The sequence below is a fragment of the Gigantopelta aegis genome, chromosome 14 (genome assembly GCF_016097555.1).
Source record: "Gigantopelta aegis isolate Gae_Host chromosome 14, Gae_host_genome, whole genome shotgun sequence".
NCBI classification, from domain to species: Eukaryota; Metazoa; Mollusca; class Gastropoda; order Neomphalida; family Peltospiridae; genus Gigantopelta; species Gigantopelta aegis.
Genome location: NC_054712.1, coordinates 50,201,923 through 50,229,719, shown reverse-complemented (window position 1 = coordinate 50,229,719; position 27,797 = coordinate 50,201,923). Strand labels below are relative to the sequence as shown.

Below are 27,797 nucleotides of genomic sequence, written 5' to 3'. Positions count from 1 at the left end.
ATAAATTCGAAAGGATAATGTCGTTTGACAAGTCAATAATTCTTGAAATACACTACTTTTAGATGATGTTTTGAAGAATCAACATCATAGATGAAAACCTACAGTTGTCAGAGGATTTGTAGGTATCCACCATGTCTAAGAAGCACAGAAACGACCACGATGGGAAAATCGCTGGTTTGTACGATCTCGAGGACACGATCGGACGTGGTCATTTTGCAGTCGTTAAGCTGGCCAGACACGTCTTTACCGGCGAAAAAGTAGCTGTCAAAGTTATTGATAAGACCAAACTCGATGACGTTTCAAAAGCGCATCTTTTCCAGGAAGTGCGATGCATGAAATTGGTGCAACATCCGAATGTTGTACGTCTGTATGAGGTTATCGATACACAAACAAAGTTGTATTTAATTTTAGAACTTGGTGATGGAGGAGATTTGTATGATTACATAATGAAGCACGACGGGGGCCTTAAGGAGCCCGCCGCCAGGACATACTTCAGGCAGATTGTTGAAGCAATTTCATACTGTCACAAGCTGCATGTCGTACACAGAGATTTGAAGCCAGAAAATGTAGTTTTCTTTGAAAAACTGGGGCTTGTAAAATTGACAGATTTTGGCTTTAGTAACATGTTTAATCCAGGTTATAAACTTGAGACCTCATGCGGATCATTGGCATATTCAGCTCCAGAAATATTACTGGGTGATTCCTATGATGCTCCTGCAGTAGGTGAGTGTGTAGGAGTTTGTTTTTGTTTAGTTACTCTGTAGAGTTAAAGACAGTGTTACAACAGTATTTGACCTACTAAAGGAAAGAGCCCCACCAATTATGTGGCTTGAAATATACACTGCATGTTTTTTTAGCCTGAGTACTTTGCTGTTCAAGAGGTGGACATTTAGATGGTTATGATCACTGTCTTCCGCCAGCAAGGTTTCTGCCAAGGGTAAAATGTGTTTGGTGCCATACCAAAATGGCCCCAAAATGAAACGGCCCTGAACATGTTGGTCAAAAGTGCCCCCCAAAAGGTCAAAATGGCCAAGGGAAATAGTCAAAAGGGCCAAAGAAAAAAGTCAAAACAACCAAAGGAAATAGTCAAACGGGCCTAAGAAAAAAGTCAAAATGGCCAGAAAAAATAGTCAAAATGGCCATAGATCTGATGGCAGAGAGTGATCATAATCCATAGCCCTACAAATGTCCGTCTAGCCCTCGAACGGCAGAGTACTTTTTGTTTTGGTAACACTTTTTTTTTTCTGCTTCTGATTTGTTTAATTTTTGTATCTGGTTGAATATTTAAAGTACTTTTGGGGACACATTAAGTAGTTACAATCTGGTATATTTAAGTTTTTTTCAGGCATTATTTTGTTAGGCAGGAGGCATTATTTCAAAATGTTGGGTAAGCAGAAGTTGTTTGGTGTATTCATGATTATTTACCTAGCTGTTGAAGCAGAGCTAAAGAGACCTTTGTGAATTAGGCCCCATGTAACCACCTGGCAGTTGACATGGACAGGGAACATTTTCTTTTCTAAATCTTGATTTATTATCGATATTTCTAGTCAACAGAAAATTGAATAGCAGCTACTGTTTAATATTTTAAAATTGTATAGCAATTAATGAAATTTGCATAGCGAATCGCGGCATGATACTGAACAAAATGTTCCCTGATGGATTGATAATTTCATATAACCAGCAAATGAACAGAAGAACTGTCCAGTTTGAGTGAAATATTGTGTCTTTATTATTAATTTTTCCCTGGAAACTAGGTCATTTTGCTGTGGGATATCTTGGCTGATTATGAATAATGAATTATTTAGTATCTAACTAGAGGAGTATTTCTGTTGTATTTTCATGTACCCTTATCTTCTATATATCAGTTAGAAATGACACTGCATGTTATGACTAAGCAATTTTCTTTCAAATTCCAGGGAACATTTTGTTTTCAAAATCTTGATTAGCTATAATTTTAGTCAATTGAAAACTGATTAGCACTATGTAATGGTTAATGTAAGAGGGGGTGTAGATTCGTGAACAAAATTCACAAAGGCTGTAGGGGCGAGTTGATTATTTTTCATGAATCTACACTTCCGAGTGCATTCACCAACGTAATCCATTAATTATTCATTAAAACAAATTATATGACTGCTAAATTAACTACTATTTTATCTTTTTTAATGAAAATATTGGGTAAAATGGCAAAGAATATTTACAAAACTAATAACGAAAAACCATAAGATCTTTTTGTACTTAACCTGAAAGATTCGGTCACAAAAATCCTCAACAGTATGCATGGCTAGCATTGAGCGTGATGCACGTGCTAAACATGTAACCTTTGATTTCCAATTTTATTTCTGACAATTGTCCGCCAGAATCCATTACTATCACTAGTACATGTATCAGGTTTATGAGGCTTAAATTACATATTTATTTGATGTTCAGTGCAGATGTTTGGCCTCATGGGTTACAACAAATATTTTTTGTTAATAGTGGGTTCAAATCCTTGACCTGAATGCATAAAAAGTTAAAATTCCATTTGTTTCACAGGTGTTGATTCTTGAAAAATAATTAAAGAGGTATGGATTAATATTTTAAAATGGTGTAACGATTTCTGAAACTTTGGTACCAAATTACTACACGATACTGAACAAAATGTTCTGTGAATTCATGTTCCAAATTCAGTAATAATTTTTTGTAGCAAAGAAATAAATATGATACTCGTGTACTGATTAGAATAATGTCAGCCCTCTACATTGCGACCAATTTGGTCTCATATGCAACCATTTTTTTCAATTTGGCAACTAAAACATTTCCTACTATCTATATAAAAATATATGTAGCTGCCATCTGGCTCTTAGATAGAAAAATTAACGTAGAGGGCTGTAATATAAAAATTTTATATCAGCCAAGGGTTAAAATAATCAGTTACCTGATTACCAATGGCAACAACTATTCTGAGTTGACACCTCAATTTTTTTTTTAGAGTAACAGTTAATCACCTAAGGCATCTAACTGGTCTCTAATGTGACTCCTTGTGGAACCAGTTGCCCCTGAACCTCTACATATTATTTTGCTTTTGTTAGGTATCCATTTTTATTCCCAGTTGTGCACCTGACAGGTGAAATAGAAATTTGCCTTCTTGCTGAGAAAAATTTACAAAAAGGGACTTTGGCAGTACGGGGATATCTATTCCCAGATATATTTAACATGTTCTTGGTTGTTAGGGAAGACCTTCAAAATTTAATAATGTCAAAAATCGCGATCTCTGAATCTTGCTATACTGAACAAAATGTTGCATTGGTCTGCTCATACATGTAGTAGTGTTTTCCCTAGCTTGTTTTAGCATGGTGCAGCACCATGCCTCAATAGTCTAGCGCCATCTTGCCTTAATCTGCACCATGGTGCCCTGAGATTAAACATGCCTTTTTCAATAATTAATTCTAAAATTGCCATTACCGTATTTTCCCATGTATTATGCGCACCAGTGTATAATGCTGTCACAGGGATTCTATAAATATAATACCCGTAACTGAATGAAACACGATTATCCAAATATCTCTCCTAACTGTATATCTATTAGATCTCTCTGTAACAGGCGGTATATACCCGCTGTGTCTCGTCTCTAGGTATGATCAGAGATACGATCTTATATAAAGTATATATTATTATAGCACGTTTAGTTCACTAGAAAACACAACAAAAACACAATACACTTTGGAATTTGTATTAACCTACGCTGACAAATGTACTGCCGCAGTAGTTAATTAATAACAACAATAATAACAACCCAGAACTGATCACTTAATTAGTTAATCTCTAGGTGTCTAGTTTACACAATATGCTAATCACTTCACCATGACACAACACCCACACGTGTGATAAATTGAGAAACGCTTCTAGGGGAACTTAATTATTAAAGGAATTACAACACTATTCTTAACTGGTTAATTTTTAATTAACCCTAACTACTCATTCAATAACCTTGTAATACAGAATTAATACTGGTACCTATCACAATAAAGACAATAACCTACAGTTTACCTAGGTCTTCTAGGATGACTGGCTAAGCTTTATATTACCAAATACTCGTATAATGTAAGAACAAAAAGTCTACGATTTACTTCGTCAGATGACCGAAGACACTGTCTAAAGAATATTGGTATAATACAGTATTAAAATATTTAAAAGTCACATCAATCACATCAAGGTTATACAACAGAGCAGAAATAATATATAATTACCAGTCCGGACGGACAACGTTCCCCCGGGATACCTTCCTATGGTTCTCCCAGATATCTCTAAACCCTAGCTATTTATTATAAAATCGAATATCGCCTGGGGGTAGAAGGCAGTCCTCCCCCTATAAAGTGATATATCCCCAACTCCCAGAGACGCATTTTTCTCTTTGATCGCCAGACTTACTGTCGCCATTTCGCAAGCAATCCCCTGGCCATAAACAGCACTACCGGAGATATTACGTAACTACTAGCCACATGGCCTTCACACCTGCTCTGGGTGTGTATTAGAAAAGCCCGATGACCGTCGCCGAGAAGTATTACGTAACAAGTTGCCCACCTGGATAAGTGCAATTTGGAACTGCACACGGCCTTCTAAAACAATTAATATCGCCACAGGTGAAAACAAATTAAGAGCATGTTCCGTCACAAATGCGTACCCCCCACTTTGAACGTTTATTCCAAGAGAAAAAACATGAACCACAATATAATGCGCACCGTTTTTTTAAACCACAAAATCGACAGTGAATGCAAGATGTACCGCTTTTCCCCCGTCACCAAAATTAACGAAAAGCGAAAGAAGCAGTATATTCAAGAAACCAAGAAACAAAACTTAAGTTAGGTATTTGAGTACATAGACCTACATGTCACATTAAACAAAGGCTAGTACTTGCGTACTTACATGTCACAGACTCACACGTGCATAAATCAAAACAAACTTATATACCCCATACACTGTAAATGACTAATAAATATATGAAAACAAAAATATAGCAGATTACATTTCGTTCTCGTGGCTAACGTGAATGCGCGAGATTTCTAAATTTATAATAGTGTGGTATATTTCCGGTTTGCCGGAAATGGCCGAATTAAATCTCATGGAAATTAAAAATATTTACGGTCCAGTTTTGTCATTTTTGTGCACTTTTTTGGCGAGGTATGGATACTTTTGTAGATTTATTTTGCATTTATTACAACCATCACAAGTGAAAAGCGATTTTTAAGAGGGTTTTGGCATTTCGTTGTAATGAACACTGTCAATAACCTGTAAAGTACCGTAAACTACCGATCGGCGAGTTATCATGGATGATCGCTGGAAATTTTTAAAAATATTTTTTCTATTGCTATGTATAGTGCGCACCCCCATTTTTAACCTGTATTTTCTGGGAAAAAAGTGCGCATAATACACGGGAAAATACGGTATAAAACACAAAAAAAAATATATGATTAATAAAATGTTCCTGTTATATATTTTGCAATTCATTTATTAAAGCAAGTACATTAATTACATTTATTTTCATTTCAATTAATAGTTTTTTTCTTTAATGAAAAAAACATGCCCTGGAAATAATAAAAATGCCTCAAAAGTGTCTAGTCTACCATGCCTTGCCTAATTTCTAGGGAAAACACTATGTAGGTCCTAATTTTGAATACACTATCCCAAAGTTGAAACCCTCCACTGACCCTGTGGGGTCTTATTTCTAGCAGATCATATTTAAATTTTCATAGCAGGACATATTCAGGGCTCGAACTTAATGATGGCACCGGCGGCAATTGCCGTCGTTGAGATATAAATTGCCGTAGGTAGAGAGCATCACCGACGGCACTTATGTGCCATCGGTAAAATGATATAAATAGGCTATCCCACAATTCTCACTTTGGCAAAGGTTAAACAGTCGGGACAATACGGCCTGTTACATTCTCAGAAACCGAAAGTAGTCGACATTTTCCGAATGAGAAAAAAAGGCAGAGTTACTTCCCTTATGTTATTTTGACAAAAGAGGATCGATTTTTTTTTTATGCTTACAAAAATGTCATTGAACAGGAGAAATTGTCTCCCGCACAGTTGAAAGGAGATTTGCTCAAATACCGGGAGACTCCCGCGGAATCCAGGAGGGTTGACAGGTCTGTGTTATGATGGTTACAACACATTCATAAATGATACAAAATGAGTAGTGTCACACTGTGGCGAGTAACATTTTTAGCTTGGCTAGTAAAAAATTTTTGTCCACTAGCCAAAGAAGAGTAAGTTATAAAACCGAGTGTAGAACACTGATGTATATATATATATGTGTGTGTGTGTGTGTGTGTGTGTGTGTGTGTGTGTATATATATGTATGTATATGTGTGTGTGTGTGTGTATGCGTGTGTGTGCATATATGTATATATGAAATAAGTTATAATTTTATTATTATTGTGCATTTGTAAGATGCTGACTCAAGGCACCCCAACCATGACATTGCCAGTGATCTGGGGTAATAAAGTTTAAAAAAAACAACAACGAAAAACCCAAAACAAAACAAAACAAAATTCTATGTGCACACCCGGATGTGATCATGTGATTGCCATTTCTTGTTTTGCAAGTTAGAAGTTATATATATATATATATATATATAAACACGTCTGGGTCATTACCCGATCGGTCGGAATTAATTAGATCATGTCCTGAAATTAATACCGTATGATAGATGACTGTCTGTCAGATATATATTTAACTCTCCTTTCGCCAATTATAAAACGTGCCAATTACAGCTAATTATATACAGTGAATTAACTGACAGGTATAATGTGTATGGTAGATGATGGGCAAATTACCTCTAATCAATTTTTTAGAACAGTGGTAAATCCAATACACGAAGAGTTCATTTTGAAAACACGATATACACTCTAATTTTCAGATTTTTTCAATTACAATAGCAGTGAATTATAGGACAAGTCAACAATGTGACAGTACAATACATGTTGAACAGGATGTTAAACCTGTTCTTCATGCAATATGTACATGTATGCTACATGTATATATATGTTATATTGCAGCAAAACCACATTTTTGTCAAAATGAAGTCTGCAAACATTTTGTTTTCAAAATTTTGATCAGCAAAATTTTAGTCCGTTGAATTTTGTTTTAGCTGATGCTTAATGTTTTTATAATTATGTAGTGATCTCTGAAACCTATGTAGCTGAAATCACGATGCGATACTGAACCAAATGTTCCCTGCTGGATGTAATATTATCGCATTTAAATTTTGGTAATAAACTCTTCACATGTAGATCCTCGATGTGCGTGTTCTGCTAATGTGGAGTTTTGGTTCTGTGATTTTCCCCCATATACTACTGACACACTGACTATAATTTCTGTGAGGCCTGACAAAAACATGATCTTGTCCTGAAGACCAGTTGAAATTCTGGTGAATTAAAACAATTCTATTGGTACTGGTCCATCTCTGCATCCCTGGAAACAGTCAATGATTTAAGCTTAAATAAAATCCTTCATTGATATTATACATTACAGAAATATTCATCCACATGTGCATATTGTTTGGGTATTTTTCCAGTACATTTAAGTATTTTCTATTATATCTTTTAGTTTCCATCGGTGTATGAACATGTGCAAACTGTGTGAAATGACGTCATCTTATGTGACATTCCCTGATGATGTTATTTTTATGTTAATTGAGAAATGAACAAACTTGTGTTGCTACAGCTTGGACAATGGGATCATGCCTTAAAACTATTGAATATAATGGAAATTTAATTATATACATGCAGAAAGTGAAAAAAATAATTGGAATTGGTTGTTAAATATGTGTGTGTGTGTCTTGTTTTAGATGTGTGGAGTCTGGGCGTCATCCTGTACATGCTGGTGTGTGGTACCCCGCCCTTCCAGGAGGCCAACGACAGCGAAACACTAACTATGATCATGGACTGCAAGTACCAAGTTCCAAGTCACATATCTAGTCAATGTCGAGAGTAAGTCGACTCACTGACTACGTCACATCTGTGTGTATTGGACTATAGTGCCAGTAAACAGGCTATTTCAGACTCTTATTAAAGGCATTTTTTTCAGACAAATGTATTTATTATTACATATTTGACTATGCAGTATTGAGATTTGGACCTCTCTATAATTGTTACAAAAGTCTTGTAATGTTGACAGGGATCGAATTAAAGTGTTGCCTTTTTGGTTTAATAACTAAAATTAAGGCACCAAAGCAATTGGTTCCCTGAAATGACCGCCCTCAACCCCAACTTATTTACATCAATTCCATGATCTAGAGTGGAGTTAATGACGTTTCCCCAGTCGATTATAGATATCATTTTAAACGATCGATCGTCACATCCATAGAGCCAAAGCAATCAATTTTCATTTGTAATCGATCCTGGTAACATCATCTGTAATTATTTCTCATGGTTCTGCGTCTTTAACACATACATGTACATTGCATTGCCACCTGCTCTTTCATTAGTTCCTACAAGCACGTGATATGTGGTGTGTAGACTACTGTTTCACATGAATGAGAAATATGCCAGGTTAGGACTAACTTGTGATATTTAATAATACTAGGCATACACTGAAGTGTAGTTAATGCCACTTGCAGTCGGTAATCGTGTATGTCACCTCACGTATTAATTCATTATTACTAGTATTACATGACTAACTAGCATAACGCTCACACTGGACTCTTCTCTTTTGATATAACCAATTTTCATATATACTGAACAAAACAAAAAAACTTACGATTTGTACATATAGTATTTGTTGTGTTAAAGAATTCATTGTGTAATGAAATTATATAGGTAGTATTGGCCTTGAGCTGTATTATCAGGATTCATGAATTTTATCGATTATTTTTGCACTGTTAATTGTTGACAATGTGAAATTCAATTTGCACGTGCATGCATGGTTCGACATGTCCCGTGTAGTATTCGGTCAATTTGTTTTACTTGTGTTACTGACATTGTTGTCAAGTGAACGAAGACGCTTCAAAATTTGTAAAACAATTAAAGTTTTTTACATTGTAGCATTTTTAGTATGCCAAGAATACCCAATAATTTACGCGAACGGGCGATTGGCATGCTTGATGCTGGCATGTCGACAGAAGATGTTGCAAGGCATGTTTGGAGTTCTAGTTGAGCGATACGAATTCTTCGCGTAAGATTTCGAATGACAAGAAGCACCAACGACTTGCCACGTCATGGACGTCCACGTGTTACAACGCGTGATCAAGACCGCTATATCATGAACACGCATTTGCGCAATCGATTCCAAACTGCCACTGCTACTGCTGCTAACATACCTGGGCTTCATAATAACCGAATCAGTGGGCAAACTGTTCGTAATCGTCTGCGGGAGAACGGTTTACATGCACGATGTCCTTATGTCGGATGCGTTTTAACGCAACGTCATCGTCTAAATTGTCTTAATTGGGCACGTGTACACACTCGTTGGATACGGCGACGCTGGAATACCGTTCTTTTTTCGAATGAATCCAGATTTTCTTTACAACATGGTGATGGCAGGGTGCGCGTCTACCGTAGGAGAAACGAACACTATGCTGACTGTTGTGTTCTTGAACGAGATCATTTCGGGGGTGGGGGTTCTGTCATGGTCTGGGCATCCATTGCCCATGGATATCGTTCACCACTAGTCGTCATTGATGGCAATTTAAATGCTCAACGTTACCGCGATGACATTCTTGCTCATCACGTCATTCCTCTGTTCCATAACAACGCCAACATCTCGATTTTTCAGCATGATAATGCCACCTCTCATACAGCTAGAGACACTGTAAATTTTCTTAGGACAAATAACATTGATTTCATTGATGACTGGCCCGCTAAAAGTCCTGATCTCAACCCCATCGAGCATGTCTGGGATAGTCTGGACAGACGATTGAGGCGTGTCGTCCCAACCCACCCGCTAACGTCAACGAACTTTGTCAAGTGCTCATTCAGGAATGGAACAATATTCCACAGGCAGAAATCAACACTAGTCAATTCTATGCGCCTGCGATGCACTGCAGTGGTCAATTCAAGAGGTGGTCATACCCGTTATTAAGTGGGTGTTTTTTTTTTAACCGCTACCACACTTGGTCAAAATTTCTCCCAGTTTCTGTTAACCTATGGCCATGATTTTTGCACCAAACGATGCATCATGGAACACTCTTTAAACGCATATATAACAATTATTCCCCCCGGTTTGTTTTCATCAAGTTATGTTCAAGCAAAGTTAGCGGAAGTTTCTTATTTTGTTGTTCAGTATATATCTAAGTGGTCTCTCCAGTATTCAGGAAAGGGATGGAGGGAATCGGTAGAACTTGTTCCACTTCTAGGAAGGTATGGTACCTAAGATTTGGAGGGTACAAGTACTTCGAAAATGTCTTGTAAACGACGATGAATCTGATTACTCTTGTAGTTCAAGACGATGGCATGACTTGTGATTTTGGATGGCAGCCTAAATAAACGGATGGCGGATATTACTATCGCTGCCAATGGATGGCGGGCGTATTGGAAATTAGTCTTAAAAGATGGCAGGCCCGCCATTGCTTATGACATGTAGCGAGACCCCTGTATCTAGAGTATCATATCAGTTGATTGGGTTTACATACTTTTAGGTGCTGAATGCACAGGGTTCGAATTTTACCACAACATCAATATCATGTACCTGGTTACTTTCCTTATCTGCCATTGTGCCTAAAAAATTGGATGTATCCTTACCATATTGTATAATGTAGCCAGGATGTAATAATTTATTTATTTTGGGGGGGGGGGGGGGCAAACTACGTGTGTGTGTGTGTGTTTCTATGTATGTATGTATGATTTTATAAAATTTAATAGTTGAAAAAAAATTTGATTGGTGGGCGTGGGGGATATAATATATCTATACATACACAAACGACAAACAATTTTCGAATTAGCATTTCGTCAAATTCAACTTTAAATTGCATTTGGTGAGTTAGGCTATTTCTAGTTCCAGCCAGTGCACCACGACTGGTATATTAAAGGCTGTGGTATGTGCTCTCCTGTCTGTGAGATGGTGTATATAAAAGATCCCTTGCTACTAATGAAAAAGTTAGCGGGGTTTCCTCTCTAAGACTATATATCAAAATTACCAAATGTTTGACATCCAATAGTTGATGATTAATAAATCAATGTGCTCTAGTGGTGTCATTAAACAACAAAACAAACTTTAACTCTTTTGTTTTGGTAATTAGTCGAATGACAGCTTAAACCCTTATATTGTTATTATGTCAGTAGCGTTAATAATCTCAAAATTATATTAATAATAATGTAGGGCTTCTAGAATTTTTATAAAATCCACTAGCCATGGGGTCAGTGATTTAAAAAATTTACTAGCCACGATTAAAAATTACTGACCCTACTTTACTTTATGTTAATACAATTTTTCTAAATAATAGTAATCAGATTTGTCACCTAAAGAGGGAGATAGAACTTAAAACGCTAACATTGGTGGGTGCTGGGGGCAATGGGCAAGATATTCGTATTTACAAAATAGACAACTGCAATAAAAAAAAAATCATTAGCCATTGGGCATGACAGTAGTAGCTATTTACTAGCCCAACATTAAATTTCACTAGCCATGGGAGTGGGGCTACCATAATCTAGAAACCCTGAATAATGACTGGTACTATAAGATGACGTGTCATGATTTTGTTACTGAATGAACCGATTGTTGACTGTTGCAGTTTAATAAACCTGATGTTGAAGCGTGAGCCGTCGAATCGGGCGTCTCTGGAGGAAATCATTCTGCACCCGTGGCTGATGGGAGGCGAATTCCTGCCGCCATCGTACATGCCGCTCATATCGCGGGAACAGATTTCTGAGGAAGACCACAGCTATCTGGTCCAGAGAATGGTTGAAGGCAAAATTGCAACCAGAGAGGAAATTCTGAGGTAAAAACACAGACCAAAACATCCAGCATTAGAAACAATAATGGATACATGTAAAAGATGCAGGTGTCATATTTAGAGGATATTAAATGAGCTTCCATTTTGTATCATGTTTATGTCGCGACTGAAATCATTTTCAATTGTCATAAGCTTTTGTGAGCGACGTTGAAAATTATTTCACAAGGGAGATAATCAATTTTTAAGTTATTTCACTGATCTTGTTAGGTTGAAGATCCAATAAGGTTGTGTGCTGATCATTGAGGTCATCGTGTGTCATCCCACTTGACGTTCTAGTTGGCCAGAGCACTTTGGTAGAAACAAGATATTTTTAACCATATGGGTTAATGGTGTTTGTTGATTTGTTTGTCCATCCATGCATTTGTTGGTGGTGGAGCACTCACCTGAGTAGTATGTCATAGGTCATGGTATGTGCTCTACTGTCTGTGTAAAATGCATGTAAGAGATTCTTTATAGATTATTCATGAATAAACAATTGAAACTCAGAGCTAGCTCTGGGTAAGAAATTTCTTTTGCCACATTATCTTTAAAAAAAAAAAGAAAGTTTTTTCCCCAGAAAACACCTATTATTACATGAATTTTTTTTTGGCCAAATTAAAATAAAATTTGCCAATTGTTCTTAAAATTCGCAATTGGCGAATTTGGAGAGTGGCAGAGCTAGCCCTGAAACAAGAATGGTTAATTTATAACCATGTCTGTGCTTAATTATATATTTGTTTTCTTTGAATCGAATGACAAGATAATTGACAGTTGTATTTGTTGCAGCTCGCTGGACAAGGGTTCGTACAATCACATCACGGCAACGTACTACCTGCTGGCTGAACGCCGTCTCAAACGACACCAGCTCTTTGAACAGCAGCTTGCTGGAACTGGGAATCAGTTGCGTAAACCATCCATTCCCAACTCGCCGCAGGCTTCGAGCAAACCTCACCTGGAGCCTCTGTCGCTGTCTCCACGGTTTGTACCTTGAGATTTTCTTCCTTTTATTTACATTAGAGCAAGTCATCAGGTGTACACTGCTGTTTGGCCATGTTTCTGCAGCTTGTACTGTAGCAAATGGAATCCTATACGAAGGTGGCACGCTTGACATATGTGACAAGCCGTGAACGTTTTTTTTATCTATCCGGAATTCTGGATTTTTAATTGTCTGCACAGTGTTTTTGGATTTTCTGCTGTTTGTCAAAAAAAACATTCCATATTGTCCATTGAAGACTTAAGATATTGTTTTGGCTGGTACTCATCACCATTTTAGACCGTTGTACAATCCTGACCTTGAGGCCAATCTCACAACCCAGCCGCCAATATTATAATTCCCCATTTTTTGTTTGTAACCCACTTTCATCTTAGTGAAGATTAAATATGAATACTACAATGCTACATCAAAAGTATTAACTCAGGTAAGTGGAACCTTTTGTGGTGTTTGAAACACATGGGTACTTGGCACAGTGGTGTAGGATGAAATAAAATTGCAGATGCCCAAATTTATTGGCAATGACAAATCTGGCAGTGTTATTATTAACTGATAGGGTCATTTTAACCTCTGACCCAGCCAAATACTATTTGGTGTGATCATGCGACCTTCATCAGCTGACTAAATTACGATCATTTCTTATGAGATTGAGGTCGATTGTTTATTAAAACAAGGATGAAAACACATTTCTTTACCTTCCCTCCCCACCCAATAAATTCAAGATTTGGTAAATAACAAAAGTGTGTTTGGCAGTAACGTTACTTGTTAAAGTTGAGGTGCAGTATTTGGTCCATCTTGAATTAAATTGTTTGGATAGTCAAGTAACAAGGTTCCAACAGAAACCAAAGATCTATCGTAATTCTGTACATTTACATGTTTGGTGGCAGTTTTGACAGGCATGCTTATACATCGTTTCTGTTGTAATTATTCCCCTCTATTTCTTTTTTGGGTGGTAGGTATTTGTCATATTGTTTCAGTTTGCACTGGAAATGCAATTTTCTGTTCGGTACTGTTGTATTGAAATCAGTTTGTTTTTGGTATTACACATTTAAGCATGCTTGTCAGATTGTAACTTAATTTTTTTTTTTTTTAACGTAAGTCTATATATATTTCACGTTTACTGTACACCTATATATATATTTCCTTTTCTTGTCTTTTTTTTTTTTTTGGTTTGGTCTTTTTTTACACATTTGAAAGACAAGTATTAGTTTGGTAAGTTGACTAGTTCTCTGTTTTTTAGCAAACTGAAAGGACTGAAGAAAACAAAAACGGCCCCATTAGGGCTTGGTTTAGACTTAGATTCCCTGAATATTAAACCACTCCAGGGTCCCGCGTCCGCCGAGATAGGGAGCCTGTCACGGCCCCTGTTTGTGAAAAGCATTACGGGCACGATGACGCTGGATCGGAAAGACAGTCTGAAGAAGCGGCAGTCGCAGGTCTCGCCTATCACTCCCGACATGGACACCAGCCGACTCGGTGAGCTGGAGTCGAAGCCCGAGACGCAGGAGGTGGTGAAGAAGAAGAGCACGGGGTTCTCGAAGATCGCCATATTGAGTTCGTTCTTTGAGAGGAAGGCCGGGTCGTCCACATCGGGCAAGAGTCCTGTGTCCGAGCACAAGTCTGGACATTTCTGGAATGCGATCCGAAAGAAGCGTCAAAAGTAATGTTTGATAGAATGTGCTACTACTCCCGATGTCTGGCATGATTCCGTGCATAGATTGTGTGCCAAATACAGAACCTGCAGCCAGTTTTTTTTCTTCTAAATTTTATTTTATTGTTTTCCAGTCATTTTGTTTTTGTTTTTCTTACTTGGTTCATGACTAATTTTTGTTTCACAATTTGTGAAAAATGTGTCTTCAGCCTTTTTTTACCTTATTTCCTACTGTTTTTTTTTTATCGTAATGAATTTTTGTTACCTGCTAACTGAGTTTTGAAACTATAGTTTGTCTTCTTTGTGCATTTTGCTTGTTTGCTTGTGAACTAGGATGTCATTTTGTTTCATTAATCGCTGAATTGGTTTTCCAGTGTTTCACCAGTGTTTATTATTGCATGGTAATGGGACTCGAAAAGGAAAGTCAGGTGTAGCCTGCTGTTAATTTTTAAGAATAGCACACAGAAAGAAATATGTCCTTCTAAGAAAATATATGGACAGCTAGAAGTAGAACGATGGGGGTGTTGGGATGGTTTGTGTATCGACTGGTATAAATAAATAAAGAAAAAAATAAAATAAATAACTAATAAATTAACAAATAAGAAATCAGTTAATGATGTCCGTTAGGAATTCTCAGTTAGTAGTAGTCATGTGATTCTGTTCGTTAACAACAGTTTTTCATGATTTAGTTTGAAAGTTTTATTACAAGTTCAGGGTTTGACAAATCCACTAGCCCTCGGTCCTGACTAGTGAAAATTTGGTCTGGGCTAGTGGAAATTCTCACCTGTATTAATTACTATAATACATAGGGCGCTAGCTAAAGCTTCTGTGAGGGCTAGTGACTTAATCAAACATTTGTCGAACACTGCTATTATAAGTTGTTTGATAAACATTAGATAAAGTTTTGTCTTAAGTAGTAAATAAATACAATTCAAGAAAAAAAGAGAAAAGAGTAAGACTCTTGATACAGGTAGCATGCCTGTTTTTTAAGCCAGATATATAATTAATTTTTAATAAGATACCCTTGGTATTTATGATTTCGCATGTTTGGGAATCTTATTAACAATAATGAGCAATGAGACATCCGCACAGGCAACCTCTATCTCTCTTGAAAAATGACCTGCAATTAGTTTGGGTTTTCAGCAGCTGAATGTTTTTCAATTTAGAGCCCTGCTGTGTTGAATCTGACCACCTGCAAGCTTGATTTACAATAATCAATTTTAGTCGTTCACTTTTCTTATAGTATAGTTGGAAATACATTTTGGAAAGCTCTGTGTGAATAAATTTTTAGGCACAAAATATTTCTGTATAATATTTATTATAGCAATTGAGAAGAAAAATATATAGTTGAATTTTTAGAGCTTTGCTCTTAATATATATATATATATATATATATATATATATATATTTATATATATATATATATATATATATATATATATATATATATATATATATATATATATATATATATATATATACCATGTCCAAAGTTTAATATCTTTCAAAGTTATTTCAGTCATTGCAACTTGTGTGAATTAAAATGGGTTCATTGGTCAATTTGTTATGAAAATTTAACAGCAATGTGTGCATGCGTATGATTACATTGATCCCATTTCATTGTGTTGATTGCAGTCCTGTTCCTTTTTTTATATTATCATTTTTTAATATTTTGTTTATTTAAAGAATCAACCAGCGTCCCATTGGTAAGAGCTTAACTCCTAGCCCGCCTGCCATTTTAACCCTTGAGGGGCTAGAAAGCCGACTCTGCAGCTGGTAACATCCTCATCCTCATTGTCTGCCATTATCTATCTGGCTTTGTTTGCTTGGCTGTAATTGTATCAGGCCTGTCACCATTCATTTGCCAAATTGTCTGCTTAAATGTAAACAGCATTACACTTTGTTAGTGCAGTGACCAATGATCGGGGTGCTACCTACGTATATGGTAGTCGGCACACGTTGGGCCCAACTTCTAAGTATTTAAATGTCTATCAGCAGTTGTGCTGCCAATATCTACTAAAAGTACTGTGTTGGCATGAATTTCACAGTTTAAAAGAAAGAAATGTTATTTCCACCATTCATGTATTTAGAAGCAAAACTCTGGGTGATTAAAAAAAATAAAAATAGTCCAGCTTTTTGAAGTTGAAAAAGTATGCAATGCCCAACATTGAGATTTTGCACAAAACCAGTTTATTATGTGTGTTGATAGTAAATTTTAATTTTGATATATATCTAATTATGCGTGATACTAGACGTAATGTAAAAACAAATGCTACATTTAGAATCTAATCAGTATCATTCATATGTACTACATATATACAGAACTTCACATACGTTGTTTTCGCTTCCTATTTATTGCGCAAGAATATATACCACGAGACCTCATAGCGGTCAAGTGGTATGCGCTTTCGCAAAATAAACTTGTGCAATAAATAGGAAGTGAAACAACGTCTGTGAAGTTCTGTATTTATTACATACCTTCTTTTATGTTTTATGAAAACGTGTTTTCATTAAATGTCATAACAACATTTGGTTAAATCTATGATCAAAACTCCTTTCATGGATTTACTTAGCATTTAGAATCGTACTCTGTGACAGCCTTGTGTAATGTTTCAAGTACAATGTGACGTAAATCACATACGACGTGAATAAATAAAAGGCACCAACTACAGTAAAGATCCAGTCTAGATAAATTTATCACACTGTTTGAAAATGTCTTTATCACTATAGTAAGATTGAATAGGTATGTAATAAAAAAAATTATGGTTGCTTTGTGAATTCCCCTCTCCCCCTCCCAGTCGATGGACTTTTTGCTTATAGGATCAGTATACTTCTTGAGTTTTGACTAAGGAAGTCTATTTCATCCTAGAAAAAAAAATGTCTGGGTGTGATAGAAAAATCTTGGTATTTGTAGATAAGCTTGTTGTTTGTGTACGATCTTGGTGTTAATGTATGAGCTTGTTGTTTGTGTACTAGCTTGGTGTTGTTGTATGAGCTTGGTGTTAATTTATGAACTTGGTGTTTGTGTACGAGCTTGGTGTTTGTGTACAAGCTTGATATTCATGTATGAGCTTGGTGTTTGTGTACGAGCTTGTTGTTTGTGTACGAGCAAGCTGTTTATGTATGAGCTTGTTGTTTGTGTACGAGCTTGATGTTCATGTCTGAACTTGGTGTTTGTGTACGAGCTTGCTGTTTGTGTACGAGCAAGCTGTTTATGTATGAGCTTGTTGTTTGTGTACGAGCTTGATGTTCATGTCTGAACTTGGTGTTTGTGTACGAGCTTGCTGTTTGTGTACGAGCTTGTTGTTTGTGTACGAGCTTGATGTTCATGTCTGAACTTGGTGTTTGTGTACAAGCTTGGTGTTAACGTGTTAGCTTGGTATGAGCTTTGTGCCATTTTGCGAGCTTAGTGCCTGTATAAAAGCTTGGCACTTGTTTAAGAGCTTGGTGTTGATATATGAGTACGAGCTTGGCGTTTGCTTGTTTTGCATAGATATGATTGCATGTGATTTCCAGTATTCCACAATTTTATTTGACTGAAGAGACTGTTGGTAACATTCAAAATCGCTCACATTTAATGGTTCACTCAAAGAAATGAAAAAATATTTAAATTATATTGTCCAACGTTATTTAAAAGTTTTAAAATAGAAAATAAACATATCCATTATGTTCGTTTTAAAGTACCTAACATTTAATGTTTCACTCGAAGAAATGAAAAACTATTTAAAAGTTTTAAAACAGAAAATAAACATATCCATTAAAATAGAAAATAAACATATCCATTATGTTTGTTTTAAAGTAGCTCACATTTAATGTTTCACTCGAAGAAATGAAAAACTATTTAAAAGTTTTAAAACAGAAAATAAACATATCCATTTTTGTTTTAAAGTATCAGATTCGGTACCCGTAAGGATATGGATGTATTAATCAGTTACTGTTTGTGGATCAGTTTGTGCAGACTGATGATTGATGACAATTTCTAACATTTGTATGTGCTGTCCTGTGTGTGAAAATACATGTAAATGATCCCATGCTGATATTTAATAATTAAAGGACATTAAACGAGCCTCCATTTCGTATCATGTTTATGTCCTGAGTGAAATAATTTTCAGATTTCATGTACTTAGTATGTGTCAATGAAAATTATTTCACGAGGGACATAAACAAAATAAAAAAAGCAAAAAAAATCATAATAATATATATATATATATATATATGAGGAGTTTAGGTGCAAAACCTCGTAAACTCCACGTTCATGAAAATTGAGATAACCGTTGGAGACAAACCTTCTCAGTCCCTGGTACCCGATGAGTAAATGAATTTTGCTTCAAAAGCCCGTTAGTCCCACTTTAAATCCAAACTAGAATACGATTTCTTTGCAGAACCTCGGAAACGCCATCTGAGTTTGTCTGCAGAACCGCGTAGTTTGTAGACCGCCAATCACATGTGCACATCAGATCACACGATGCATAAGATGGCCGCGCCCATGATAAGCATTTTTGAGCGCTGAATTCGTGTAATTCCTCCGGATTTTTGGCCAATTTATCCACGCTAGTTATGGAAACTTATGATGCAGTTGACGAACCTGTGATGTTATCACCAACAGGAAAGCATAAACAACCTAGGCCACGTTCGGCCCGTTCTATAGCCAAAACAGCTCGTTACAGTGGTTACAGTTACAGTTTGATTTCTCGTGTAACATGCACACATGTGACCAGGAATTATGTGGTGTGCCAGTTTGTTCAATATTGTGAAAAATTACACTCACTAGCCCAATTTCAATAAATCGATGGATGTGTGTTTAAATAGGGGGAGGGGGCGGGATGACTGACTGAACTTTCGTGTAATCTTTTGAAGACTTCCAAAGTGGCATGGAGTATGTTGTGACCCAACTGGCATTATTTTCCAGTCATCTTTCCATAATTATAATTCTAGAGTATCTTACTGTTATTGTTATTACACTGGGATGGCACAATTGTTTTAAATAAGTGTCAGTTTTAATGCTTTGTGAAGGCTAGGAATAATAGGCCAGCAACTGCCAAACTTTGGTATATCCATGGACAAGTAAAGTTCTTCTTTTGTAAATGTTTAATTCAACCTTCACTTTTAAGATGTTTCTAATTGTCTGTTCTTTGATTCTGCAACATTTCCATAAGACAAGTCTCCAAAAATGGACTTGCTAAGTTTTGCAAACAAATCGAAGGTTTTGCAGAAAAATCATCACATTTGGTAATTACCGAGTTTTTTAATAAAGGCTCATTTTTTACTTTCATATTTTTTGTTCATTGCTCCATAACCATTTCATGACACGAAAAGTGGAATTAGTGAGAATTAAAATTACCATCAGGTAAAAATCTTCATTTTAAAACAAACGAAGTCAGATGAACTCCTCATATATATATTTACTGTAGATCCTGAAATTAACGCGTCCCTAAATTAAAGCGAGTGATGGTGATGGTGGGTAGACTAAAATGTGACATGAAATTAATGCGAGTGGCCTTTCCTTTGAAATATTAACTTTCCTAACACCACACGTCTGTGTACATTTTGGTTAAATCCAAGTTAAAGGCATCTTCAATCAGATCAAATCACTAACATGTCTGTGTACACATCAGTTAACCTGTTTAGTCCCTATTGTTTTCGACCGCATGCTAAAACCCATTCATGCACGATGGAACGTGTCGTCACACTGGCTAGCAGCTTGCTGGACTATTGGACAATTAGTCAGTCTTATTTACAATGAATTGTGCTCCAGTTGTTCTATAAATGTATTAGAATTTTAATCTTTGTTTGTTTTAATAGCGTGTGACACATAACTTGCTGAACTATTGACAATTAGTCTGTCTCGTCTAGAATGAATTGTTTTCCAGTTCTGTGTTATAATATATTTTAATTTTATTTTTGAGGGGTTATGTTTTAATAACATGGGACACATATGCAAAACATAGAAATAAATGTGTAATAAAATGCGTAATATTAATGCGAACAACACAAACTTGCATTTTTCGCATTACTATTATGATTGCATTAATTTTAGGATCTACAGTATATAAATTTTATCTTGAGGAACAAACCTGCCATTGGTAACACCCCTGACCTGCGTTAATTCATATCACAGCTACGGCGATTGTTATTGGTACTGCCATTGACTTCGAGTCCTACAAATGATAATATGCATTTGTAATTTCATCCTCCAGAAAGCTGAGTAAATTGTATACTGGCAGAAAGCTTGTATATGGTATATTGCAGGCCTGTGGAAATTGCAAAAACGATCGTTTCATTCACGCGAATCTTAATTTTGCATAACCTATTTCTTGTTCATGCAAAATGCTGGAGCTCCATTTTCTTGGATATAACGGGTTACACAATAAGGAAATGGGTCACCTGAATTTATTTCTGTGTCCTGATAAATGGGTCACACATATGTTCAAATTTCAGAGGCCTGTATTGTTACCTCAGTTTATGTGACCAGGTTTTTTAGTAGGTCTTACGGTAAAGTTGCGTTAAAAAATCTTTACTTATGGTTTGTTAGTAGACTTCAGTGGAAATGTCAGGGATACTATTTTCCAGCTTTTAAACTGAATTCAGACTTTTAAAGCTGAATTCAGGTTTTTTGTGTGTTATTTTCAAAGTAGATGACTGACTTTGATCTGAAATGCTGAAGAGAAACCGACCCTCTATTTAATTATCGTATAGAGGTTTTAACTGTTTCAAGATCATTTCAGCTTTGATTTTTTAATGTGTATCACATATTTAAATAATATCATCTACATGAATTTTATAGTACTTTAGTCTATAAACTGAATTTGATCATTTGTCTTCTTCTCTTTCTCTTTCAGTCCCGACTCTCAACCAAAAGAACCAATGAAACCGTCGTACATCCAGTCCCTCGTGTCTCCGCCCGGCACCCACCCGAGCCCGAGCCTGAGCCTGGCCCCTCCCCCTTCCATGCTGGCACCAGCAGCAGTGGTGTCGATCGCGGCACAGTCTCCAGAGAAGCGCTTCCTGGCGTCGCGGAAGTACAGCCTGATCAAGGAGGAGTCACAGGAGGAGAGCGCAGAGGAGCTGCAGGAGGAGATGGAGATCGGCCACGACATCCACGTCCAGCCCGTGCGCACCTACGAGGACATCGAGGAGCAGGTGTCCTCCCACAACATCGTTGGGGGAGATGGGCCGGATGCGGGGGCTGCGCTGGCCGTCCGCTGGCCGCTCATGTCCGTGTCGAGCTCACCGCAGCTGCTGAATCAGATCTTCGAGGAGAATGAGTCAGACGAGGACGACGACTTCGTCCCTGACAACTTGCACGCACCGCACCAGTACAAGGCCAACAGCATGGCCTCGCCTGAGATCCTCCGCAAGTATGAGCAGAGGAAGAAACGGCGCGGGGCAGGTCAGCGAGGGACCAGCTGCAGCAGCTCGGACGCCAGCGACACCGACGACACGGAAGGCAGATCCCGCAAGGACAAGCTGAAGCACAAATTCGTGCACCGGCGGGACAGCAGCGACCACTCAAGCGACACAGACGGTCCCGGCGGTCAAGGTGGGGATCTCGGAGGAGGGGCGCAGTTTGGCGGAGGTGGGGGGTCGTCGCACGAGTCGCGGGACGGCAACAAGAGAGATTCCGGGAAGAAGGACAGTTCGGGCGGAAAGGGTTCGAAAGGAGGTGGTGGTGGACACGGGTCGAAGCAGAACCACGCGGGGCTGTTCAATCTGGAACCCGACCTTGATTCGAGGTCGTTCACGAAGAAGCTCGCCGAGATAAGCATGACCTCGCTGTCGTCGAATTCCAGTGCTGGGAGTGCAGGCCACCTGCACAGCTCGAGGCTGGGTTCAGATGGAGGCCATCACGAGAAGAAGAACTACTTCACCATAGGCTGCAGTCCGGTGCAGTATCTAGGACAGTCTGGTGCCGAATCGGTCGGCGACACGAAGTCATTTCAGTTCAGCGAAATCTCCGAGCAGTCTGACTGTGGCTCCTTATGTTCGAGTGACTGTGTGTTGGGACTGCAGAAGAAAGGAATGCAGAAGGATCACAAGGTTCAGACAGACATCAACAGAAACGGGGTGATGTCGCGCTGCTGTCCCACGGACACAGCACCCAAGCTGTCTGCCCTTAAAGTAGAGTCGAAGTGTTGTTCTGTAGTGTAATGTTTATTAGGTTTTTTAAGTTTTAGTCTTATTAGATATTGACTGCAGATTTTCAAGCACTAGGAGCAGCAGTTTCGGTATCGCCCCGGGTTAGCACAGACAACTGGCAAAATACCTCATTTAATTCAAATTTAGAGAATTTTTTTTTCTTCATTAACATGATGTTTTGTTGTGATGAATTTTTGCCAACAAATGTTTTGCTATAGAAAAATGTGATGAGAGGTACTAATGTACACAAGTTCCGTTTCTTTGCTTGCAGTTATGTCATTGTGATAGTAATGCTGCCACTACCCACCTCCCCCAGCCATCTGAATAGACACAATCAAGAAGTATTGTTGGGGTGGGGGGTGGTGGAGTAGAAAAATAGCAGTTTGTCATATACATGTCTTGCTTGTGTTGTAGCCAATCGGTCATCACATTTGGTATTTGAGCTGGTGCGGTTATTGTAGAATCGATCCCCGTTGATGGACCCATTGGGTTATTTCTCACTCCAGTCGGTCAACCACGACTGGTATATCAAAGGCTGTGGTATGTGCTTTCCTGTCTGTAGGATGGTGCATATAAAAGATTCCTTACTATTAATGGAAAAATTTTCCTCTCTTTAGACTATACATCAAAATGACTGTGATTAACATCCAATGGCTGATGATTAATAAATCAATATGCTCTAGTGGTGATGTTAAATGAAACATCACATTTGGTACTCAAGCTGTTTTGTTGATTTTGAATGATGTAGCCACTTTCTAAACGATTTTGTCAACTGACAACTTTGTGTGATTGAAAATCTGTGGTCAGATTAATATTATACAGTAATAGTTATAATGAAAAATATTCTCTTATTTCACTGGGACTTATCTACAGCACTTTCTTTCAAGTTTGAAATAGATTTTTCAGTACTACTACTAGTTTTTGTATCTGGTAGACTGATTGTTCTGAACCTATTCTGCCTGACCGTACACGAAGAACATGAAAATATATCAAAATGTTTTAAAGCATATCAAAAGCTGTGTTTACACTTGCACACGTTAAACTGGTTAAACTATACTGGTGTTTAGCTAAAACACTTTGGTTTGGAAATGACGAGTGTTCACACTTGTAATAGCTATACCGGTATAAGGAGGAAGTGTAATTATCTGCACTTGCACAAGACGTAAAAAAAAAAAAAAAAAATGGACTACAAGTCTGTTGGGACATTGCTGACGCACTTGCTGCTTATTCTGACTGATGTCACCGTCATTTCCGCCGTATACTAGTTTCAATAAACCAGTTGCATTCACACTTACATTTAAACTGTATTAGGGTGTACCTGTTTAACTAAACCACATACCGAAGTGTTTTAGCTATACCACTTTAGTGATACCGGTATAGTGAAAAGATTGCGTTCACACTTACAATTTTAACTGGTTAGTTTGTGAACACGGCTAAAGTGAACAGATTAAAACTAGGCCCTTGTTTAGATATACTGGCTTGGTTAAACCGACAGCACTTTGATTGGTAGAATGACAGGTCATTTGGATAGACAGTAGTATTGTCAAAGTGGCCAGTAGGTGAGAAGAGAAGAAGAAGATTAAAGTACAGTACTCCTATAACGAACAAGAAGGGACCCTGATGATAAGTTTGTAATGGCAGTAGTTTGTCATACATATTTGCACAAGTTGGTTATTAATGTATAGGGAGATAAAACGGGACTTCATGATAGTTAGTTCTAAACAATAGTTCGTTCTAAACAATAGTTCGTTCTAAGCATGTTCATTGTAAGTGTACTTTACTGTAATGTGAACACTAAAGAAAACTTGCTGCAAATTTGTGTGCCCTGGCACACCGGGTTGAGAAATACTTACTTAGTAGACAACGACATTGTCAGTAAAATGTTACTCAGTCTAGTAGACCAGTGGCTTATTAGGGAGGGCGATCGCTGGACTGGGTTTTTTGCACCTAACGTTAGATTATGTGATATTATAGAATATGATGGTACCAGTCAATATATTGGCGAGTGCTCGGCCTCCAGAACAAGCCACAGTTTTACACTTGCTCAAAGTTATTGTTTTGCTCCTACACTTCAGTTGAGTCATATCGGGACTACATTAATTAAAAGATTTGTGAAAATACTTTATTTTGTTAACATCTTAGTGTAAAACAATTTAATTGTAGGAATTTTTCCTTTCTTTTTCTTGTAAATTTTATTGCATGCATTACAGAAAGTTATTTTCACACTTGCTATTGAGTTATCTCCCTTTCTCAGACTAAGACTGGTATGTGTACTGCATAAGATATGAATAATGAGACATGGTATCAGTCTATTTCATGTAAAAGTGATAATTTCTGTCAGGGATATCTGAATAAATGGCGATTGTAAATGTCGATACAGCTCGGTGATATATTGTGGTGTTAATTATCAGTGACATGATTTTAAAATGTATTTATCAGTGTGGGTGGATAAAAACATGTTTCAACTGGAATTATTAAGATATGTTTTAAATATTTAATCAGTGTTTTTCATGGGTTTTTTTTTTTTTTTTTTTAACCATGATTTTTTTGCGTATTTAATCAAGTGTAATAAGGGAAGTAACTGTATTTTACACGGTCAGGATTATACATGTAGTTAAAACAATTTTTGTGAAAATTAAAACCGGTAATTTTGTCCCCCTATGCATTGAAATTGCAGATACCTTGTTCTTTTCAATTGTAACTAAAATAAGAATTTTAATATATATATATATATATATATATACTAACAGTAGTTAAAAATCATTTCTGTTGTATATCGGTATCGGTTACTTATCTTGTTCTTTAGATGGAAATAGACATTTTGATGTAGATATCATTAATGACGCTAACAATAATTTTGTTTTGGTAATGTTTGTTTTTTTGCAATACCAAAAACCTTGTATTAACACTTCAAAGAGACTAAAAATTCCAGCTACATTTTAATTTTTAATTTTTCTTTTTCTTCAAATTAATGGTTGACATTGTTTTGCAATAGTGTATCACAAATCAGAGCTTGTTAATTCATAATGTTGCTATTCTCTAAACATCTTAGACTGCCATGTCACATTTTGTTGTGTCATCATTGTTATGTTGACAACAGTCTTATAATTTCAGTGTGATGTATTTGATATGCTTTTCTTAAGTATTCACTAAATACAGCACATTCTACTAAAGATCTGTACACTTTCACAATTGTTCTCATCTTTAAGACCTGTTTCTCTCTCGAAATTTGTTAGAGCTGTTACTGAATAGTCATTCTGGAGGTTTAGGGGTTGAGAGGCAGTAGTATTTTACCCCCATAAAATAACATCATTATTAACATTAACACAATTTCTTTCTCTTTTTGTTATAATAAAATGTTTATTTTCTATTTTTTGGAATGGGATTGGTGAACACACGATCACCTATATTAACTCCTTTCCACAATTTTTTTTTGACAAACTATCCATTAGATATAATATGATGCCGCTCACCCCCACCCCCATGTGAATATTTTCAGAATGGCCCATAGGTGATTCTTATGTTGCACGATTCTGCTGTCAAGGAAAGACATGTTTATTTTTTTAGGTTTTGCTTAGATAATCGTGCCATCATCATGTGCATATTAATGGTTTTAGTAATTTATTCTGTCAACATCTAGCTGGCATGTTTCTTTGCAAACAAAGATATTCTTATAAATTTTTATGTTTTATATACCTGTATTTATGAAAATACCAATCTTGGTTGTTTTGTTTTTAAAAAGAAACAAATCTGTATATTTTAGGATAGTAAGTTATGAAAGCTTGTGAACGAACACCTAGTGTGAGGGTATCAGCACTGGTAGTTAGGGATGCAGAAAGGAGTAGAACGCATACCAAATGCAAATAGAAATTCTGACGGATGACTTACACTATTCAAATTCCAATCTGACGTGCATCTTTTTTGGGGTGACTATCAAGCTTTATTTTCAGTTTAGTCCCCTGCCGGTTCAACAGGAGAGGTTTATAAGGTTTCGTCTTCATCCGCATGTACAGACGTTTTTATATTTTTTAAATGCTTTAAAATATATAGCTTTGTCTTGTACAGTTACAGATAAAGTTTTGACTTTCATGGGAATATACCCTTGTTTTTTAATGGGAATTTATTCAAGGGCCATAACTGTCAAAAATATAATTTATCCATATTTGACAGAGTTATGGCCCTTGAACTTAGTCCCGGTAGGGGACCGACATATATTGCTTTAGCAGTGATTGCAGAGTGCTTGTTTAATTTTAAAAATTTAATATATTTTATTATATTATTATTTTTTTTTTTTCAAAGTTTATTACTCTTATTTCTGATTTCACTGGCTGGATATTTTAAGTTAAGTGTGTACTTGTATCATAACACTATCTTTCTGTTGACTGACGGACTAGTAGACATTCTGACAGACTTGTTAAATTTTTTGATTAGGCACACTAGTGACAACTGTATTTTGTTTCCATTTCTGCTGCCCTGGTCTTGGTGGCGTCGTGGCAGGCCATCGGTCTACAGGCTGGTAGTTACTGGGTTCGGATCCCAGTCGAGGCATGGGATTTTTAATCCAGATACCGACTCCAAACCCTGAGTGACTGCTCCGCAAGGCTCAATGGGTAGGTGTAAACCACTTGCACCGACCAGTGATCCATAACTGGTTCAACAAAGGCCATGGTTTGTGCTATCCTGCCTGTGGGAAGCGCTAATAAAAGATCCCTTGCTGCCTGTCATAAAAAGAGTAGCCTATGTGGCGACAGCGGGTTTCCTCTAAAAACAGTGTCAAAATGACCATATGTTTGACGTCCAATAGCCGATGATAAGATAAAAAATCAGTGTGCTCTAGTGGCGTCGTTAAATAAAACAAACTTTACTTTACTTTTTTCCATTTCTGCACCCCTGGTTACAGTGGTGGTATGTTAACAGCTAGGTACATTACCTGCGGCTTATTAAACTTCAAGCAGGACAGTGAAATCAATGAGTTTATCTCAACAACATCCATGTAAATTTGTCAACTATTGTACAGTGGTCAGTAAACTGTACATACCAGGATGTTGGGTTTTTATTGTAGGATTGGGGTATGTTGTTGTTAGTGGTGGTGTTATTTGTCAATATTGCTA

The 27,797-nt window shown here is 36.9% G+C and overlaps 1 protein-coding gene across 4 annotated transcripts; it reads left to right on the top strand.

Moving 5' to 3' along the window:
- LOC121388444 (SNF-related serine/threonine-protein kinase-like) lies at nucleotides 1–27,251 on the top strand. Of its 4 annotated transcripts, XM_041519763.1 has the most exons (7): nucleotides 1–723; nucleotides 7,829–7,970; nucleotides 11,708–11,914; nucleotides 12,695–12,886; nucleotides 14,140–14,559; nucleotides 16,237–16,326; nucleotides 21,390–27,251. In XM_041519763.1, the coding sequence occupies exons 1-7, from the start codon at nucleotides 132–134 to the stop codon at nucleotides 22,696–22,698; spliced, it is 2,952 nt and encodes a 983-aa protein (XP_041375697.1). In that variant the 5' UTR covers nucleotides 1–131; the 3' UTR covers nucleotides 22,699–27,251. The 4 variants fall into 4 exon arrangements, with proteins under 4 accessions (XP_041375697.1, XP_041375699.1, XP_041375698.1 ...); XM_041519765.1 differs by lacking the exon at nucleotides 14,140–14,559; XM_041519764.1 differs by lacking the exon at nucleotides 16,237–16,326.
- Nucleotides 27,252–27,797: the final 546 nt, after the last annotated feature.